The following is a 22,649-nucleotide window of genomic DNA, read 5'->3' as shown; positions in this document are numbered from 1 at the left end:
TTTTCATTATTTTTTTTTCAAATTTAGTTTTTGCGATTTCTGAATAGATAACGCACCGAATTAAATCCATTTCTACCGTAAAGAAGATAGTTTTCAATGTTCTGTTTAACACCAAAAGAGTACTTGTCCCTTTCTGTGACACTGATTATATAGATGGCGATGATGTAGATAGTGAAAGACAACAGCTCCCTCAAGGCGCTTCTAGCGTTTGTTTCATCCTCATACTTTTTCCGCAGTTTTCTAATCCTGTTTTTAGATATTTTAGAACACCTCGGCAATTCTCTCTTCTCTATGAAAAAGATATATACAATCATGATATTTTACAGAATAAGTTGATCAAACGCATTTTAACAACTGAATTTATTTCTCTAGAAAATCCATACGAAAAAAATGTAAAATTAATACCATGTGTGCAATGTGTTACTATTTTCTATTATAATTTGAATCATAACCGCGTAACTATACTTATACGGGTTTTTTGTAGAAATGAAGGACTGTAAAGAAGAGAAAAATACCAATATTTTGTTCCGTTTCCCATGTTCCAGAATAAGAGGCTAAAACACCAAGTTTTTCAAGATCAACTTTTAGGTTGTCCTCTTCCTTCAAATGTTTCAGAATAGTCAATGAAAGTATTGTTATAAGTAAAACTTTTACTGGATCTACAACCAACACTGATTCTAAAAATGAAAAAAAGAAAGATGACAACCATTCTTCAGATTTTTCTTTACCCCATTCCATACTGTATAAAATAAGGAAGAAACTCGACGACACGACCGCGATGACTATAACAAACCAAGCCAAAAAGAGAAGCAAATGAGATAATGGAGTCTTATGTTCACGAAAGATTTCAGAATATAAATTCAAGGAATCTGTTTCCAGTCTATCTTTCTTTTCGTTTTTACTTTTCGTAATTGTTCTCATTTTTCCTGCATGTTGAAATATCATAGTAGCAAATATGATTGGGGAAGTTGAAATTAAAACTCCCATGAAGGAAACGTAAAATGTGGAGGCGGAAAATCGAAGAATTCCCAGTTTAAACTGCTGTATATGTTGTTCCTCTTTCGAAGATTTGAAGAACATTGCATTCGAAACCATAACGAGACACACCAGAGCAAGCAAGCAAGAGAGCTTCTGTACACTACTAAATTGAAGTCCATCGGATCGAAAAAATAACGACATCCACAAATGATGTTCAGACATCTGCCGCTGTGATTGGTCCTTTAGGAGAGTAGGCAACGAGGAGTGTTCGTTTGGTAATTCTAAAAGATATCTCTCGATTGTGCAGTCTTTGTCATCAAGAGCCAGCCAATTGTTGCAATGGAAAGTGTACCTGAAAGAATAAAAAACCATGACGTTTCCATCAAGGCAAATAAACGGTAATAGTCAAGGAGTAAAGAGATTTATCACTTGCCTTTTGTTTGTCTGTAAATCTTTTATTGTAACTTTATTTAAAAACCATCCCTGAAATCCACTTGGTCCGGAATTATCGTGCCAAATCTTCAAATATCTTAGTTCACCCAAACGTTTTCTAGTCCCAAAGAAGAACATACGAACACTAGAAGTTGGGAATCCCTGTAAGTTAAATGATAGTATCGGTTGTGATTTCATCATTGATGAAATATTTCTATCAATAACACAAGATTTATTTGAGTTTTTCATTATTTGAATTTTCACATTTGTAAACCTAAATTCTACCTCAGTTTTTCCATCGTTCAGAAAACGATCTCCTGAGTCACCATAATCCCCAGTCAAGTTAAAAAAGACATTAGATTTTGTACCTGCTCCTCTGCGAAACCCAGTGTATACGTTTATCAAGTAGAAATACCAATGTTCCTCCTTATGATCACAAAGGAATGCAACCTGGTGCTGCAATATAATTAATTAAGGTGCGTATCATATTGGATTATGGAACTGTTAATTTTTGAGTAAATCAAATTTATAAATGAATATTAAGTTACATTTTCATGCATTAATTAACTTATGGAGACAAAAGTAGAACAATGCATTAAATGAAAATAAATTACCTGTTTATTTTTTTCATCTTGTCGATGTAGAATTATTGCCAACAAAATGTAGATGACAAACACAGCTATTAGCATCCCATATACGGATGCGTTGTCAAAGTCAAACTTGTTCCAAATCATCAGAAAATTTATGACATTTGGGGGAACGTAGAAAGAGGATGAGAATGTTTCTCCTACACAACGACACACTGTGTCATTCAAATCACTCAAAGGAAGCACCTGCAACTCATAAGACGACATAAGTTAATTTAGATACCAAAACCTTGTAGCAAAAATGCCTCTGTGAACAAATAAGTATAACTTTTCACTAAAGTTCTTACTTCGCATCCTTCCATTTTCCACGTATTGTTTTCATCACTCCACGTTCGGCAACCAGTTGTGATAAAGATAGCACTAAAATTTGATTCCGCTGGGATGAACTCGGCTGACTTCAAGTCATTGGTTGTGTTTATAACTGGGCTGATTGTGGTATTAAAAGAAACAGCTTCTCGCTTTCTTCTATCTTCAAAATCCTTGAAAGGGTCGTCCTCTGGAGCCAGGAATTGATATATTAAGTCATTAACGATGAATTCTTAATATATGTATATATAGTAACATTGTGCCAAAAGTTGTCATCTTGAAATTATAATTCTACATGTAATTGTCATACCAGACATCATAACAAAACTATCTGTCTGGCAGTATCTGATGCAATAAGGTTATTTAGTTACCTTTTAAAGGTTCTATCCCGAGATAGCAAATGCCCTTTTCACACACTCCGCTTTGAATAAATAGTTTAAAACCGTACTCTGTCCAATCTCCAACTTCCAATGTTTTCTTCAAATCAAATTTTGTAAGCGTAGGAAAAGTGTCAGCACGGAAGTAAAATGAATACAAAGGCAAATCTCGATGGCGCGTACGGTCATAATCATCGGGCTTGAAATATATTATCACAGAATCTCCATCATTCGTGACGTCGAACGTGAAGAAAATCATCTGTTCGGGGTATGCTGGATTGATTAAAGGTATATATTTTTTATACTCTAAAAATGCTTTATTAGGAATCCTTGCATCAACTGAAATATTTACTGGAACCTTGATAATTGGAACAACCGACGTTACTGCAGAAGAATTTCCACCATATATATAGGGATTTTTCAGAAAACTTGTTATCTATAAAACAGATTGATGTAAATAAGATTTAGTTAATTCACTAAGAACACAAAATAATCATATTACTAGAACTTTTGAATAAAAAATGAAAGTTTCTCAATTTCCTTTAGCAGTAAAGTTCAATGTAATATATTTATGTACAGTGTATTAATATTACTACTGGCCAAAGACCAATGCACGCCAAGAACCTTTTCAAGCCAGTGCATTGTTACGTTATTTCTCGTTTTATTTATATGTTGATAAAATGACGTAACAGTGCAATGCACTGGCAAGAATTGGTACTTGGCGAGCATTGGTCTTTGGTCAGTAGCTATAGACTCATTGATCAGTGGAGTAGATACCCACCCCTATATAGATATCAGAATCGTGATATTCTGATCCATTGGATTTGAACACTCCTTTGCAATACTTCTCAGGTTCCCGGATCACATCTTTGAATGCTAATTTATTTATAATTATTTCAAGTATACCAAGTCCATTTTGGAAGGAATATCTTTCTCCCACAACCAGAGTATTTTGGAGCACGTATGTTGCAACCGACAGTAATCGTTTAATTTTTGGAAAACAACTCTCAGCCTGTCAGTAAACAAAAAAAATAGATGAAATATGTACTTGTACTGAAAAGTTGATAAATGTAGTTAAGCATTATTTAAAGTTCTAACCGTTTTTCGCTGTTCAGCCTGAAATATTCTTTCTCGAGCACGTAGTTGAAAAATGAGATGTGATTGGCGATTGATCACTCCATAATCAACTGTCACATTCCCACTGTTTTGTCGTAAAAGACTTGACTCTTGTAGAATTTGCCGGATACGTCTTAAAATGTCTTCTTTGATTCCTTCTTCTGACAAGGGTTCATCAAAGTTTTGTAGTTGAGAAGGTAGCATTTTATCCAGAATATTGTCCAAAACAAAGAAGAGAGCTTGAAAAAAAAGAGAAACACAGCAAACATAAAATAATATTTTAAAATTATTTTGTTTTTAATTTTTCGTTTTTAATGGCACATAATAAGCAAATGGTCCATGAGTCACATCGCTCACCTGGACAACAGATTTAATATCATTCTCCTTTTCGAAACGTTTTAGTATAAAACTCTTCTAAATATTGTGAAGCTTACAAAACCTTTCCTATATTTAAGAATTTGACAATACATTTAAACAATCTATAAAAGGCCTTCTTTTTTTTGGACATCATTTCCTAAGATCTAAGATGCATCAAGTAACCAATCTAAATTAATGTCATTGGTCTTATCGTATAAGAAATAACTAAACTAGAAAATGAGCTACATCTAGAAATAAATACATGTATTAAAAAGTAAAAGAAAGTCACAATGACCTTGATATGAGGATATGATTGCATAATAATCTCACAAATTATAGCATTGAAGTTCTTGTGAAGAAGATTTTAATAATTATCCCTTGATATTCTATGTTAAACCTTGAACCCCTCTGCGGACCCCGGTTTTTGTCACGCTTTTAACAATTTGCAATTTTTATCATATATGCAAGCTTTGGTTTAAATATTGGCATCTCTGGTGCAGTGGTACTTAAGAAGACTATTTTTAAAACATGCAGCCTAGTTTTGTTGTTTCGGGATTATCTCCCTTTTAAAAAGATTTCGCCAGTTATTTTAATAGTTTAGAATTCCCTTACCATAAGAATAAGTACGGTTCGGTTAAATATGACCCAGTGGCTCTAGAAAAGAATTCTCAAAGGTAAAAAGATTACGGGAAGACAGGCGGACAGACGACGGACAACAGGTGATCAGAAAAGCTCACTTGAACTTTCAGTTCATATGAGCTTTAAAAAAACATTTTTGGCTGCATCCTTCATTTTAGCACTAAATACAGTCATATGATGTATTCCGAACCACCCCGCGTTTCGTGTCTGTTTGACACTATGCAATATACAAAACATATATACTAATGAAACTACCCAAAATTCATCATCAGCAAGATGTCAGTTTTCCCTATATACAAAATTTAAAGAGAAAATATCAGCAATTAAACAAATCACGTGTGATTAGTTAATAAATGTGCTCGCTTTCCTCTTTATTTACAAAAACGCTGTTCAATGTTCTCTCATTTACACTGTAGCCTTAATAATTGACGAAAATTGACAAACTGTTTATTGGCAATTTTAAATGCTTTTAAGAATTTTAAATATTTTTTGCAACATTATTGAATGTAGACCATATGACTGCATTCTCAGCTCCATATAGTTTGGGGCATTTCCAATCACGAGTGTACACAGTGACAGTATCCGTATTAATGCATGCAAGACACTTGTGTTTTGAATATAATTCGTTTAAATGTTTTTTATGTATGCAAAGCAATGCTTTTACAATGCTAGGGCTATTAAAGTCGAACTTTCTTTTTACATTAGTTGATGCCCTTCATATTTGCTTTGCGTTTCGACAGAAATAATGGACAGGCCATGCATAGGGGGTTTATTAAATCTAATATAATTTTTAAAAAATGGACTAAAATGATGATCTCTTTACGTTTTTAGATTAAGGGCAATTTTTCATTAATAATTTTTTGTCAGGTTGTTTTTTGCCAGTTTAACTACTGAATACTCTGAAGTGACCCTCAATACACTAAAGTGATGGTGTCATAAGAACCGCCTCTCAAAGTTATTTTATTTTTTCAGAATGTGTTTGTGGCACAGGTATGATCTGTATCCTGACTAATCCCCTTCTATTTTTACAAGACAACCAATCTTTAACATGATATTTACATAGTTTGCATTCAAGTTGTATAAAGTGGTTCGGAATACACCAAGCCGTATATCATTAATTTTCAACTGTTTTGAAACAAAGGTGATTGTTGAGAACTGTTGAAAATTTCTGTCCTTGAAAGTTGGGCCATTATACATATACCTGTTACAACATCAGAAATAGTTTCAGTGTTCTTCACTGGGGGTGGATTCCTTCTGGTTGCATATAGAAGACAATCGTTAACTGTCACCAATATATCCGTTGTACGATTCTAAAAAAAATAATAATGTTTCAATTGTTCATCCATTTCAAGAACGGCTTTGCACGCAGTCGTTTTTGTTGAAGTAGACCGTTATATATTATATATAAACCAATTTCATACTTGAAGGATTCTCATAAATCAAAACTTTTACGTTCATAATTGATAATGTAGATGAACAATGTTGCACTACTTACAACTGCTTCTAAAGATATGTATGGCTGATATCGAGTGATTGCCTCCAGGGTGCTGTAAATCTGTTGAATATCTGTCAGACTGAATCGATCGTTAAACTGAGAACAACCCGGATGAAGTGTACTCTGTAGACACTGCAAGAGCTCCAACGCTTTCTGAATTACAGAGAACTTAATTATGATCTTTCATGGTAATCGACTGTTAGACCGTTTTCAAAGTTTGTAAAATGTATGTTCATATTAATGTATGACTAGAAAAACCGATAAAGAAGTATTAGAGTTTGGTTCTCTTTAACAAAAAAGATATAATTATATGAATATACATGTACATGTTACTTGTATTTTTTAAGGTAAATGTATGCCCTGAAATGTATGAGTCCTTTGAGTTTGATAAAATCCAAGTAAAGTAATCGTAGCGAATATTGATGAAAGTAAAGTAATTTCAATTCAGTCATTTGGCAGTGCCTTTTCTTCTGTAGTTTTTGTGTAATTATCGAAAAATCGTATAACCAAAAATTATTCTACGATGGACATATAATGATTAAAAATCAAACCTATAAGGAACGAGGGTTGAAAAGGTTTTAATTTGCTGTACATAAATGTTTTAAGCTAATACTCAGAGAGTTGAAGAATCGATAAGTATTTACGTACTTCCCTGTATGCAATGAAGATGGGTTCATTTAAAGAATTGTCTATGTGGAGATGATCAATTCCTCTCATCACATCTTCTTCTGTCGTTGATTCATCAGTCTATATCAGAAATTATAACAAATGGGATAAAAAATATCAACAAATTGTATTACTTTATGTAATAAGCAAAGGCTATTTAAAACACATGCTGTGGATGTCCTTTAATTAAATGTACTCACGTATGAAACTCGCTCAAACGTAGATGCCATTGCTCCGATTAAATTTATCGTCTGCAGATCGTTTCCCGAGCGGTTATAATAAATATATTTTACAGTAAAGTCAGCAAAATTCAATTGAATTTTCCCCACGTTTATCTCATTTAATGGCGGATTTGGTGGTCTTATCTGAAACAGAAATATAATATGGGAAAAATACATTATGTTATATTAATGATAAATGTAAGTAAATACAATATGCTTTTGTCTACCACAAGTTCCTTAGAATATGTTCCGTAATCTCCATAGATATCAAAAATCCGGACACGAACGGTTACTAAATATTCAAAATCTTGATCCCCTGCCTGAATTGGTACATCTAAAATGCTACTCTCGCCTATAAAACAAAACATAAAAAAATTAAAATAAGAATAAAAAACGAACAAATCATTTATGAAATGCTGGGTCTTTATAAGATTTAAGTTAAAATGTAAGCTTACTTCCGTCATAATGAATGCTTATTACGTCAATTATTCCTTTGTTTAACTGGCGCTTGGTGACTGTCTCATATCGATAGGTCATCGCTTTCCCATTATCATCGTCGTCCGTCCAACCAGAGCAATTAACACTTAGAAGTGGTACGCTATCTGAATGAGAAGAGCCAGTTAATGAATGCAAATGCACATACATTTGTAAATAGAAATAGGGATATCACAATTACATATTATTTTAAACCCTAAACGATTAAAGATACGAGTTTATAAACTTTAGCTTACCTATCTTATGAGCAAATGTACAGATTCCCCCAGAAGGCGCCGTGTTTGTTTGAATTTTTCTAAAGACCTTTCCTTCAGTCTTATCGGCAGATTTAGCAGAAAGTGTGACAATATAACTTGCTCCTTGAGAGAGAACGTTCTTTGGTATCACAAACCCTTGCTGATTGGTACCTGTGAGGAATTGGAAAAATGAAATGCACCGGTTCGTTGTCACAAAGTAATAATGTTCCGAGATCTTATGTTGTCGGTTTTATCATTAACAATCAGTACCTTGCTGGAATAGATGTTGTAATGGCGTGAATCGTCCTAAACCATTCTCATCCTGCCATAAACGCCAATCATATTGCAGGTCATCGTCAAATGAACAACTCTCACACCATGCAACAAGGGATAATTTAGACGAAACAGCTGCTTTGTCCTTACAATTCAAGCTACAACTAGCACGACAAAAAACAAAATCAAAATGTACTAAAGTCTGTTAATACTTTGTATAAAAGATGAAGTTAAGGTTACATGTACAAAGTAGAAGCTGTAAATGAAAATTACAACTGTACAACACTCATAATATAGCAACTAAAATGATTTCATACTTAATACTTATCATTGTTGTTTCATCATGATCCTGCATCGTCAATATTTGAGTGAAGGTATCTTGAGATAGTCCCTCGTTTACTGTCACGGTGATGGCGTAATGAGCAATATCAGTTGGGATACCAGAAAACTCTGCAATACCATGTCCCACAGTCAGAAGGGAACATTCGTCTATGATTTGATAATCGATGAGTATTTCTTCCCCAGATAGACTGATCGCTGATATTCTTAAATAAAAGTAAAACAAGTATAAAAGTGACACAAACCATAGCATAAATGGACTTGTAAATGTATTGAATAATAATAATAATCACAGACGAAATAGTTTGGTAAATACCTTTCACAACTCCAGGTAAATGTCAAATTTAGATTTTCTCCATAATCTCCATAACTTGCATGCGATTTTTCATTAGCATTGAATGAAATTTTTCCTTGTTTATTGCTTATTCTGTAGTGTCCGTGTTGAATGTATGCAAACGGTTTTCTTTCGAGGAATTGGATGTATGTGTACTCTGTAATCCATGTACTTTTAAGTGTAATGTTTAATAAAAGATAATACAAGCCTTCAACAAAGGTTCCTTGTTTTGCAAACAGAACTCCTTTCAGTGGTTTCATCGGATTTTCATAATTCACACTTTCATTGGTTTTCCCAACAATGTTTGCTCTAAAAAATGTCCAGTTAAATTCTAAGTCATCATCACACATAATATGCATTTTGTTGGCAATGTAGGTATTCTCCGATGTATAGACATACATTGGATCAGTCGGTATTGAGTACTGACGGTCATATACACCATTGTAATTAAAACATTTATTAATAACCGAAACCGTCTTCATCCATTTTTTGGAAGATATATAATTTGTGCATACTAAAGTCGCAGTGTGATTTCCAAGACTTGTATATGTGTATTTGAATACCACAGGATTGAGTCTAGTCACATTTTGTTTCTTGTAAAACACACTGACCCGATCTACTGCATCTCCTGACGTCATGTTACAGGTGACGAAGGGCCTATCTCTTTGGTTTTCTCTTAGTTCTATTCTGAACGTCACGCTTCCTGGGGGCAAAGGAACATTATGTGGTATGACGACAAGCTCTAAGCCATCACTCAAAGACAAGTCAGCTATAATGGGCTGATCAACATAAACTCTTTCACCATTACTTCCAAGAACAGAAGGCATGTAAAATCCATATTTTGAATATTTTGTTGTATTTTTAAAAGTACGCCAATTTTTATTCAAATTGTTTTTAACATTGTCAAAGTTACGATAAGGTAGAATCAAATCCATCGAGTCGACATCAAAAGTGTAGTTGGAATCGCCTTGTATTCCTGTCGCAATCAAACTGACATTCTCGGATCTAAGATCAAATGCCGATGGGTAACAAGAAAACGCAATAACCCCAAGTGTAATAGGAACGTAGCGTTTATACTGTAGTCCAGAATTGGAATCGTTCATTTTAATAGTCATGTGGTACGTGCCACGTCTTGAGGAAAACACGTGAGTCCTCGTCTGGTCTTTTAAAATGAAATTATCGAGACCAGTTTCATCGTCAAAGTCCCACCATACTTCAATGCCAGGAGGAAACCATCTAAAATCTAGCAATGTAATAGTGAAGGTGACATTGACTGGAACAACGACAGAGCGGTAGTAATGGCGATACTCATCAGAAGGTGTCACCCGCTTTAAAGCCATGCTCATTGGCGTTGGTCTATTGTATGAGAAGTCGAATTCTTTTAAACTGTAAGACCTTACAGTTATTATAGATCTGACAGATTCGCTACTTACATCGTTAGAACATAGAAACAAAACAATCTTTGTACCTGCCGTTGAATAAAAATATTCCTTTGCAAACGAACTATTATTGGTAAAATCAACATATTCAGTTTCTTCAATGTCCCCATAATGATATTTGCACACTACGTCCGTAGGATTTGGCTTTGAACTGGAATACCTTAAAAGAAACTCTATTCTCCCGTCCGGAATCGGTATTGTCTCATGGTATGGTCTTAAAGACAATGCTTTGTACGGAATACGTACCTGTAGATATATATCCAAAGAGTAAGACTGGGAATACAACACATTCCATGCTGTTAAGGTCACTTGATATGTTCCTGGAAGGTAATACATCTGAGAAAAGTGCGTATTACTGTTAAAATCATCTTCGTATGTGCTTTTGTTATAAGTGATAGATTCACCATTGCCAAAATCAATGGCGTAGTTAAAATCTTCACGTGGAACGTTACGAAAGCTAAAACTTACAGTTTCTTCTGTAGAAAAGACTTTATTTGGTACTGTTAGAATTACATAAAGCTGTTCCCAAACATAAATATCTGTAACTTTTTGGTATTCCACGCCAGCGTACATAACCGAGGCTTTCAACGTGTAGTTTCCTTGCGAACTGTACAGCTTATCAAAAACAGCTGTTGTGTCTGTTGAATTATCAATATACAACTCGTTTTCGTATATTTTACTGGCAGTTTCATCTCCGAAAAACAGTTCAACCGATGATACATTTCTATACAGCTTGATTGTTACAACGATTTTGATATTAACATTAGGCTCGACTATGTATTGAGTCTCAGTCGAAATTGAAATCATGCTCTCTAAACAAAAAAAAGGAAACAGCACTTCTTATTATCAATTCTTGATTTCATTTATTAGAATATATCATATCTTAGACATTACATTTGATTTTTTAAAGGGGCATGGGCACGATTTTGGTCAAATTCAATTTAACTATAATTTTTATTATTTGCAATGCTTTAGGAATGTATTTCTAATGATCAAGTGAAATTTGAAAGTCGGTCGTAGAGTTATGAGCAAGATACAAGGCTCACAACTCTTTGTCATGTAAACAAGGCTCGTGCCCTGTTTTTTGTTTACATAGGTTCGATATACCTGTAAAAAATCTTTTTCAAACAAATTAGTCAATATTTTTATTAACTTTAAGCATAAATAAACAGTTTCTAAGGTTCAACACATTCATTTTAGGTTTAAAACTGGAATTTTCACTTCAACATTCAAAATGTAAACAAAAGATTTGTTTATAAATAGCAAAGAAATGTAAGCTTTGTAACTCGCTTATAACTCAACAAATGACACTAAAATGTTGGTTGCCTATTAGAAATGCCTAACTGAAGCATTGTAAACATTAAAATCGGAAAAATGACTTTTGACCAAAATCGCGACCACGCCCCTTTAACGTCATAACAAATTGTTAATAGTGTTTTTTGATAATATTATGCTTGAAATCATAAAATATATTGAAGACAAAACAATGTTATCCAATGTCATTTAAAAAAAACCGTTTAGGTAGTTACACTGTATATCATATTTTTTATACACTGAACAGTTAAATGTCAGTGGGCAAGCAAATCCTACGATTTTTTTCTAATAATTTTCTACTTAATATATATTTCTACCATTACAAAGGCAATATACATATAATATGGCGTTTATATTTATACCAATTATTGTTTATGATTTATGCTATAGTCGTAACTTAACATTCCTTTTATGCAGATATACATTTAAGATTTTATAATATTTTTTTTTTATTTCCTTTTTTTATCATTAACGAAAAAATACACCATATCAATAGTATAATGATACATTGTACATGTACAGTATATAGAATTTTATCTGTTATTAGAAATTAATTTATGACGGTCCAAAATTAGACTTGGCAATCCAAGAATTTAGATTTTCAATGCATTGATTAGAAAACAATAACGTATAAAAAATACGTTTTAATAAAAATAAAATACTAACATACCAAAGTTCTCGGCATGAAGGCATGGACATGTAACCGCCAATAAAAAAATTAGCCCTCGTGTCCACATCGTAACTGAAGAACTATCTTCCACTAACTTTTAAAGTTTTCATTTTATATGACTATAGATATAAGATAAATCCACAATCAATACATCAAAGTTTGATCAAGTAAAAATTTCTAACCTACAGAAATTAATAATTCTTCTTTAATTAAAAATATTTAATTGAAGAATAAATAATGGAAGGATCAATCAAATGTCAAAGTGAATGGTTTATTAAAAGTACCTTGGATCTCGTACTGCAGTCAGCAATTTGCATCGTTTCTATTTTATGGATATCAATCTTATTTTAAAAAAATAATTTGTAAATGGGCTTTTTTATTGAATTAAAACTTTAAACGAATAAATTTCTTTGAAATCTTACGTAAGTATTCCGAGTGCTTCTGAAAAGACGTACAGTTCCCACTATAACCATATGAATCTTTCCGTAAAAAGAAAATTCTTCTGTGCCAATGAAGGAATCAATTTCAATTGCACCTAATTGACAGGCATTTTCTTTTAGTTACAACCACAAAAACGTGACGGAAACAAAAGCCTAGGTCATACTACATCTACTAGGTAATGGCATTGCTTGTTCTCATTCTTTTTAAAGAAGCATATTTAAAACTATGTGCAGCTTTTATGTGGCCTATATGGTTTCGACTTTTTTGAACGAGATACAAAAGAACGTAAATCTACTAGTAAAGAATATAGTTTCATTATCAAGGAAAAGATAATTGCCCAGATTTAGAAATGAAGCTAAATTACTTGTACATATACTAGTAAGTTTATAGGATTATAAGAATGCAATAGAATAACTAAATGAGTTATAAGTATGTAAGCTTATTCAGTAATTCTATCGATAATCTAAAGAGACACTACGGCTCATTTTGTGCAAATCCCATGAAATAGCAGTTTCCATAACTTAAATATGTTTTCTTGCAAAGTTAAACGTATGACCTTTGTGTGTACGCTTTGTAATATCTAAAAATAATTCTCAATTTATTGGTAAAGTTAATAATTTTAGACGATCTATACTGAAAATATTGCTAGCCCAGCCTTTCGTGCCCCAACGCATGCAGATCGATTTAAGCGTTGCTTTCAGCAAGAGAATGAAAGCTAAGAATTTCGACAGATTTGGCAAGAAAATAATCAAAAGAGATGGAAACAAAACACACGTGCGAACTAGATAACTTGTAAGAGATAAAAAATAATAGATTTCTCTGTGTCAAATAAATACATCATTTTACTATAAAAATATTTTGATATTTAGATCTGCCGAGCATTTCCACTTCCCCCTTTCGTATTACGCTATGAGGCGTAACAAGTATAGAAATGTCTTAACATGAAGAGTTTAGACGCTTTATTTAATATTGTCATGTGCACGATCCTGTGCATGAATTATTTTCACTACCAGTTTATTTCTAAAAAAGGATCTCCAATATTCTATTGACAAGTGCTTCCATTAAAAATCACGTGATGCAAAAAAAATTTCAAGGAAGAAATTTAAAGGATCGATTGTATATTACAATAGAATTGACCAATAGAACCGGTATTGGTTTCTGTCTTTACAAATAGCATATCGATTTCCGTTTCACTTCTTAATTTAGGCCATACACATTAAACTCTTGAGTTCTAGTTCACATAATATGTAGTGAATCCCCCCCCCCCCCCCCAAAAAAAAAAAAGTTTCACAGTCGTTGTCCGAGCAATATGAGTTATGGACTTTTTTTTTTAACTTTATTATCTTAAAATTTTATTTCCAGTATACTTTCTATAATACAATACATGTATTTCATATGCGTTTATTTACAACCAGGGACTGCAACTATCTCGAAAGCCTCGCGTGACGCGATTCTAAAGATCGTTTTATTCATCAATATTTTCTTATTTTATAAAAATTAAGAAATGTTTTATTTTACTTTATTCCCGTATAGGATCATAATTACGATGATGCAATTCTAACATATGCCGGGTCCACAATGGCGGTAAAATCGGGTATTTATTTTCCTTATATCTCATTCAGTTTTGAACATGATAATTCAAAACTAATGAAACAGATCCGTATCATCAAGGAAACTTTCATTTGCTTTTATCAGTAGCAATGTTTTTTACAATTGACACGTAAGTTCTTATTTTAATGTCTCTCGTTGGTACGAATGCTTTTCGCGATGTGGTCCTTAATGTGGGAGGATAACGCAAAACATGCAATTTTAAAAATAACGAAAAAAACTTTGATTTTCATAAGTGATAAGTAAATCTATATTATCCCCTATAGAACAATTGTTATTCGCAATAAATCCTTCCCGGAACATTTTTAGCACATAATCTCAAGCTTATTATTAATAGTACAAAAGATTAGAACGTTCAGTATATGCGCAAATTCTAATCTTTTTTGAACTGTGTTTGAAAAAGAATTACCAAGATGAGGTCAACTAGCTGTAGTGTCTCTTTAACACAATACGTATTGTTTATTTCACCAAATTTTGACGGTGCTTCGATACAATATGATATAATATACTGACTTATAGTTCAAAGATTAAGAAATAACTAAGACGTCATTATGTTTATTGTTTTAATTGATTTATTTTTTAACACAAAATGAATGCAGTCACAAAATACACATATATCATATTTTTGTTGCACGTGTAATAAATACTTATCTAAAATATCAAATGTGACTTGTAAAACCGCTTTACTATGATACGCTACACAAGATCTAACAACATCCCTTCTCAGAGCGACCTTTCAGATAGGCAATGAAATCACTGTTGTCGAAATTAGTGTGGGTCTTTATCGCAGATTACCTAATTCTCCGAGATGTCGTGTGTAGAAATAAAGTCATGGCCAAGTGCATGTTTGAATTATTATTGTTAGCATGATTTAGTAATGAATATCAGATCGGACAGATATGTTATACACAATTATGACAGGGAAAACTTAACTTGATATAAAATGGTCGTCCATAAAGTTATGAGACAACACTATAAATTTATTATAAGACTTGTTTTTAAACTTGAATCTGATTAGCTAACATTCTTATATTTATTAATTATCAAGATGTTTCTCTGAGATTAACCCGTACACTATTATGTTAAATCTTGTTTAGTGCATCATAGAGGAGCGATTTTAAAAGTGAAAAATGACAATAACAAACTGTCAACAATCTCAAAATCCATAAAACGAATTACAAATTCAAAGCAGAGCAACACGGACCTCTAAAAGATAGAGGTAGAATCAGGTGCCTAGGCGGAGTGAGCATCCTCTGCTGATAACCGGTCACACCCGCGTGTGCTATTTGTCGTAATCGGGAAAAATAGAAAAGTCTGTAGACAATTAGGTGATTAATTATGGTCTAACAATTATTATAATTAGAATTAGATTGTTAGTCTAAATAAATACTACTTTAATTTTTCTAGCTGAAATATAAAGAAAAAGTTATGTCTACATTCACATTAAAGGGGCATGGTCACGATTTTCGACAAATTTTCTTATTTTTTGTATTATTTAAACTCTTTAGAAATGCATTATTATTTAAACTGTTTAGAAATGCATTTCTAATGATCAAATGGAATTTCAGAGTCGGTCTTTAAGTTTTAAGCAAGATACAGAGCTCACAAATCTGTGTCATGTAAACAAGGCTCGTGCCCTGTTTTTGTTTCCAAAGGTTCAATTTACCAATTGAAAACCATATTCATTTTAGTTCTAAATTTGAAATTTTTACTTCAACATTCCAAATGTAAACAACAGTTTTGTTTACATGTCAAAAAATTGTAAGCAGCTTTGTAACTCACTTACAACTCAACAAATGACACTCAAATTTTGTTTGCCTGTTTAGAATGCCTCACTAAAGCATTGCAATTATTCAAATCAGAAAAATAATTTTTGACCAATTGTGACCATGCCTTTTAAACATTAAACAAAAATTAAAATAAAAAGTCTAACACTGAAAAAGAAAATAGTTTGGGCGTTTGTCTTTTGCAAGCTTATTAAATCAAATCTAAAATATGTTTTGTCATATTGATAATTTTTTGTTTCAATTAAAATCAACGCATTATTAATTAAAATTTCAAATATAAGCTTTTCAAACATCAGACAAGGTTTACGATATTTAATTTAACAGTTTCTGTAAATCAAAATTATTGATTGCCCGCAAACATACAAGAAGTCACAATTACACTAGCGATTTACAAATTTATTTTCATTTATTTCCCTAGCTATAGCCAATTCCAAACAAAGAAGTAAAACAAGGGACCGAATAGCGCTAAAGCATAGGCTTTCCCTTCACATTCCAACCGCACATAGAACTATAATTTATCAAATAGTTTAAGGATTTTGCGTATGAAAAATAATCGAGAAAGAGGAAATGTTTTAATTGTTATTTACGTTTAACACCAACGTTGAACTTTATTGGCACATAACGAGAAATATGTTCATAGATATCAGTATAGACAATGTTTATCTTTATAGCGTAAGAATTTGGCCACTTCGAATCAAATGTACGGCTGTTGGAAATAACACTGTCCAGGAAATTAGCGTTTTAAAATAATTAAAGTCAAATTGTGACTTTTATCCTTTACAACATGTTCGTTAATTGATTAGTTCAAAATAATTATTTAAAAAAAAAATATTGTTTTTTATAAACTAAGTTAAGTCCATGTTACAATAAAACTCAAAGAGAAATGAACTATTTTTCTGCATCACATGTCTTTGTTCTCTTTTTTTCTATAAAAAAATGTTTGTATTCAAACCACAGCAAAACCGAGCTGGAGAGATTAATAATTAGGGAAATATTTTTGTTTATATTATACAAATGCACATAAAATGCATACTCAAAATCCCACATCCATAAAAAATAATTAAATGTTTGTTTATATCGTATGAATTACAGTGTATCAGCCATGTACATAATACTTTGGACTAACTTAGATAACACAAAGAAGTTTGGGCTGCACCGCTCTTCTTATATGACGAAAACATTTGTATATATTCATTGTAGAGAGAAATAACGCAAACTATTGTAAAATAATTCTATCACAGAAAGTGGGTTCCAATACCAGGCCGAGGCGGAGAAGAAGCTCCAGAGAATTTCCTTGTGATATATACATATAAGCACTATAATCGTTCGTTCTTTTCGCTAATTGTCATCACTTGACTCAAACAGTGCATCAGATTAATGTATGTGTTTTCTTTAAAAAATTTGCGTCATTTTCCTCCTTAGTTAGCAATTAATTAATTAAAGGAGAAAGCAAATTTTAAAAAAAAGTTGCTTCAATTTTCACTCTTCCTCCCTACTGTTGCTTTCCTTTGATACCTATAGGAAAAAGGAATTTCGAAACGTTTTTTTTTTAAATATAACATTGATTGATAATAGCTTTATTTTTTTATTACAAAGACACACAAACCTTAAAATGAACAGTGATGATATCCTTTAATAATACCAAGGTATTGCCTGCATTTACTTCGTCTTTTGCTTTAAACAGCACATATTCTAAATTTAAAATCATAAAAAAATATTCAAAATTAAATCTTTAAAATTACATACAAATGCGAAAATATCTTGATATACAAAAAAATTGATTATAAAAAAGTATATTTCAAAGACTTACTCTCCAACTTTTCTATTTTTTTAGGTTTGAAGAAAAATTCAACAAAGTTTCTGAATGAATTTTTCACGATGTGCATCATTCCCAGAGAGTTTGAAGCCCCGGCCGTCTCTGCTCGAACTGCTGAAATACTTTTATTCAGGATCGACAAGAAAATTGTTAACATAAACATAATAACAAAAAATACGTAGGTCATTAAAAAGAATTGGGCTGTCAACGGCGAGGCAATGACTAAAGAATCAAATTTATTTTTGCCAATAAACGTGTTGGCTAGACTCCCACACGTTATGAAAAGAGACCTGTAGTTTTCATTTTTTGAGCCAAAAAGTAAATATGCAAAGACGATAAATGCAATAATTAATATGGATAAGTTTAATCCAAAAGAAAGCAGATCCCTTCTTGCATAGGCTATTACTGATAGAATTTCGGTAAAACGTTTGTTGTACCCTAGAATTTTCAAGATTTGTATCGTTGACACAAAAACAAGAGCAGCAAAGAAAAAATTGAATGAATTATCCCATATTACAATGTGACCATAATTTATGAATCGATTGGCAGCAGTCATTTTGTCCTCATAAAACATATCCACAGCTTTACTCGTGTAGTCCAATTTTACTACAATTGTCACAAAACAGGAACATGCCAAAAATGTACTTATGCAATCTACAACGTTCCAAGGATCTTTCAAAAATGTCTTACAACCAAACTGAGAACAGTTCCGCAGAATTTTGAATAGCAGGAAAATATAGTAAAATACAAATATGAAATACGCCAAAACAAGATCAAACCCCAGGGATGAAAAATTCAAAACGGGTTTAAATGTTCGCGAGTCAACCCATGTGAGTGCACTTCCAACCTCGGGAAACTCTGTAAGTAGCATGGCATAGACAAAAAGGTTCACGTTTGGATTGTACATCGTGAATTCTAAAAAAACAGCACGCGTATTCCGATTGATCCAATCATGTTCAACGAGCTCTTTTAAAAGTAAGTAAGCATTTTCTCTATCCTCTACAAACTTTAAAATATATCCACCCCCGCTGTATGTATTGTACTCTCCCATTCTTGATATTCCCCATATGTCACTAGCTTTAGTGTATTTCCAAGAATCGGCTGTATAAAAACGATTTTTATAATCGTTGGTTCCACAAATGCTTTCATTATAGGATTTCCATTCCAAGCAATACAAACTCTGGTCTTCATTTCGTTCCAAATACGTCTCTATGCATGGGTAGGTCCCAACCAACTTTGAATATTTACAACTACCTAAAATTGTAAATAATTATAGCAGTTTTCATGTTAACATAAGATAATTTTTAAATTGAGTATGGTGGTTTAATGTCAATATAAATAGTATCTTTGAAATAAAATGTGATTTCTTTTTGTTTTGTTAACTGTACCTGACTTCATTCGAACTTGTCGCAGCCGGGCAGGTCCAACACGAATACTAGCCATATCTTGAAACCATTGACGATCTACAACCTCCAAGGGTTTACTTGCGTAATTATTGACCGGGTAATACGTTGGGATAAAGGTTTCATTCAACCACGTATAAAAACCTTTTTTATCTGTTATCTAAAAAGTACAAACAAAAATATTTATTAAACATTATCATACTAATTACTTAAAACGGGTTTTCGCAGAACAAAATGATTAAAATATGTTGTTAATAACAAAATATAATTTCAAAATGCAATTACAGTTGAGAATCCATCCTTTCCTAAATAAAGATGATTGTCCAAATTTTGTTTTAAATGAAATGCTCTCTGGTCCCGTTCCTTGTAGCTTATTAAGTAAATTGCGATGATGTATACGATGAAAAACACAAGGTTTCTTAGAGCTGATGTTGCTTTGGATTTTTCTTGACATTTTTTCCTCAAGTCCATTCGTTCCTCTTCGGAAATCAAATCATACGTTGGAAGTACGTATTTAGCGATCTCTTTGTAAAGTATTAAAAAAATATCAAAATTTGTTTATACACTTTTTAAAAATTTCTCTAGCATTATATTAAATTTTACACCCTCAGATAAAAATTCATGTTGCATTTTATTATGCTTAAAATACTGTGTGTTTTGAAATTCGTATTTTCTCACCCGAAATGTTTGTATCTTGAAATCTTCTCGAAATCAAAGATAGTTTTCTTAATTTCCATAGATTGATTTTAGGTGCGTTTTCTTGCATCCAGTTTGTGAATAAAATTGAAGAGGTTATTGCAATAATAAGTACTTTCATCGGATCGACTACGGCTAAGGATTCCACTAGAGAGAAAACAAAGGAAGAAAGCCATTCTTCTGATTTCGTATCGCCCCATTCCATGCTGTATAGGATTAAAAAAAAACAGGATGAAATAACGGACATTGCTAAAATTACCCAGGCCACGTAGTAAATCCAATGAGGAAATTTGTCGTCTTCTTGTTGAAAAACATCAGTATCAACATCGGACAGAGAAACTAAGTTATCGTTACTCTTATAAGGTCTGTCGATATTTTTAGATTCAGAAGATTTTTGTTTTGTTTTTAAACCGTTGTTTATATGTCTAAACACATAGGAAGCAAATAAAACAGGTAGAGTTGAAATTAAAATTCCAATACAAGACACGTATAATGTTAGCGACGAAATTCGAAGAACTCCGAACTTCACTTGATCCACATTTTGGTTCTCTGAGGATGATCGAAAAAACATGGCATTTGATATCATTATCAAACATAACAGGGCAAGTAAGCACGAGATTCTTTGAACACGTGTGAATTTACTTTGTCGTGGACGGAGAAGCAGTGATAACCACAAATGGTGTTCCGTAATTTGAGTCTGGGTTTCGTCCGTTAGACGCGTTTTTGGAGAAATAAGATTGGGTGCTGATGCCGGAATAATGCGATCGAGCTTGCAATCTCCATCATCAATAGCCAGCCATTTGTTACAATAAAAAAAATACCTAAAATCAAGATAAAACCATGCTCATAAATTATTGTGCATAAATGCGACTAACAAGAAACATCACTTCTATGAAATATACTTTTGTTTAATTTATCGTATTTTCACAGTACTATATGTAAATACCTATCTCTGCTCTGCAAATCGTCGATAATTACTTTGTCCAAAAACCAACTTTGATATCCAGGTGGACCAGAGTTGTCATGCCATATTCGTAAATACAATAAATCACCTAAAGGCTCTGTTGTTCCAAAGAATAACTTTTTCACACTTGATGCAGAGAATCCCTTTAAAAGATATTTTGTTGAATTATAAAAATCGAAATAAATCATGATAATAAACAATCGAGCAAATTTTATATAAATGTTATTTCAGGTAATAATAATGCAGTTATTTAAAAAGTATATATATTTACACGATGTCGAAATTCTGATTTTAACCTTCCGTCATTTTGATCCTCTATCATTCTATAATCAAGTGACGACTAATAAACTTCATTGCTTATCTTCAGACAGCCATTTAGAAGGTTTCCTTAAAGATTTCGAAATCTTTATTTTACACACTTAGGTAAGGGGGTGATGGGTGGTGAAATGAGGAAAAAGGCTGAATTTAATGTAATTATTTATGACACGATTCTACCAAACAGTAATCTACCAAACTGCAAGATTATATATCTTAGGAAAAATATCTTTAAATATGTTTCCCTACATTTATAAATTCTTAATTTCTCACACCCAAAGTCAGCTAGGTGTTAGAATGTCAGGAAGGTGAAATTTTTACTACACTATGCCAGAATTTAAAAAAAACATTGTCACTTTAAATCCCTATGTTTAACTTTGAACTCCTTCTGGGACCGAAATGATGATCCTGATACAATGCATATATCCACCCATTTTAATTTTTGTTTTTAATTATTTTCCATATTTGAAAGGGATTTAACTCTTATTCTATTTTATTGAAATATGCCAAGTTGCTTCAGAGTCCAAAGTCTCAAAGTGTTGAGTTTTAAGATAGACAGACGGTTTGAGGCTAGAAAACAAAAGCACAAAAAAGCACACTTGAACCTCCGGTTGATGAGTACTTAAAATAGAAAAATTTGATTCGGTTCTTTTAAATAGGCAAATACCTTTGTTTTCTCATCATTTAAGACACGAATTCCAGAATCACAAAGTTCCCCTGTTACAATAAACTGTACGTTTGACTTTGTGCCAGCATCTCTCCGTAATCCAGTATGAACGCTTATCAAATAAAAGTACACATGTGCTGGTCTGTGATCAGAGAGAAAGGTCACTTTCCACTGTAAAATGCATAAATTCTTCATTTTACTTTCATTATCTCGCAAATATCTAATATCGTAGTTATAACTTGATCCAGAGGATTTGATCACGACGAGTTGCCAAGCGTTGATCATAAGGTCAAGCTAGATGCAACTCTGGCGACTTTGGTAATTACTCAAGCATCAAGTTTGATCTAATAATTTGCGCATGGCATGACAATAGATTCGACTCTCTGGTTCAAGTTATTGTTATAATGATAAATTCAAGAAAGTTAAAATTACAAAAATATCTTTTTAAAATCAGTTGTTTGACTTTTATTTATTTAATAAAGCTTTTATCAAACGAACTCATTCAGAAATGCCATAAAACAGACGCAGTGATTGTGTACTATATCATCAGTATCATAGAGGTGTAATATGGATTTAAAAAAACCCAGCGCGATGATCCAGAAAATCGAAACACAATAC

General features: G+C 32.4%; 1 protein-coding gene across 1 annotated transcript; it reads right to left on the bottom strand.

The window, feature by feature from the left end:
• Window positions 1-23: 23 nt before the first annotated feature.
• LOC128169808 (polycystic kidney disease protein 1-like 2) lies at window positions 24-22,226 on the bottom strand. Its single transcript, XM_052835875.1, has 20 exons — window positions 22,032-22,226; window positions 21,032-21,192; window positions 20,068-20,906; window positions 19,675-19,913; window positions 19,375-19,549; window positions 17,981-19,240; window positions 17,834-17,862; window positions 10,511-10,596; window positions 8,556-8,783; window positions 8,236-8,402; window positions 7,966-8,136; window positions 7,690-7,836; window positions 7,516-7,586; window positions 6,996-7,094; window positions 6,348-6,500; window positions 6,054-6,162; window positions 2,025-2,197; window positions 1,696-1,866; window positions 516-600; window positions 24-289 (listed from the first exon to the last, which is right to left on the bottom strand). Exons 1-20 carry the CDS (start codon window positions 22,224-22,226, stop codon window positions 24-26), a joined length of 4,824 nt encoding a protein of 1,607 aa, XP_052691835.1.
• Window positions 22,227-22,649: the final 423 nt, after the last annotated feature.

Source organism: Crassostrea angulata, chromosome 1 (genome assembly GCF_025612915.1).
Source record: "Crassostrea angulata isolate pt1a10 chromosome 1, ASM2561291v2, whole genome shotgun sequence".
In the NCBI taxonomy this organism is placed as follows: Eukaryota; Metazoa; Mollusca; class Bivalvia; order Ostreida; family Ostreidae; genus Magallana; species Magallana angulata.
Note: the sequence above shows the minus strand (reverse complement) of the source record. Positions and strands in the feature narration are given on the sequence as shown.

Coding starts and splice junctions, on each gene's coding strand:
- LOC128169808 (XM_052835875.1), bottom strand. CDS start 22,226: ATGAAGAATTTATGCATTTTACAGTGGAAAGTGACCTTTCTCTCTGAT. Junction 6,501..6,995: donor TCTTCATTGCATACAGGGAA/GTACGTAAATAC, acceptor TCTGTAATTCAG/AAAGCGTTGGAGCTCTTGCA. Junction 6,163..6,347: donor ACATATCTTTAGAAGCAGTT/GTAAGTAGTGCA, acceptor TATTTTTTTTAG/AATCGTACAACGGATATATT.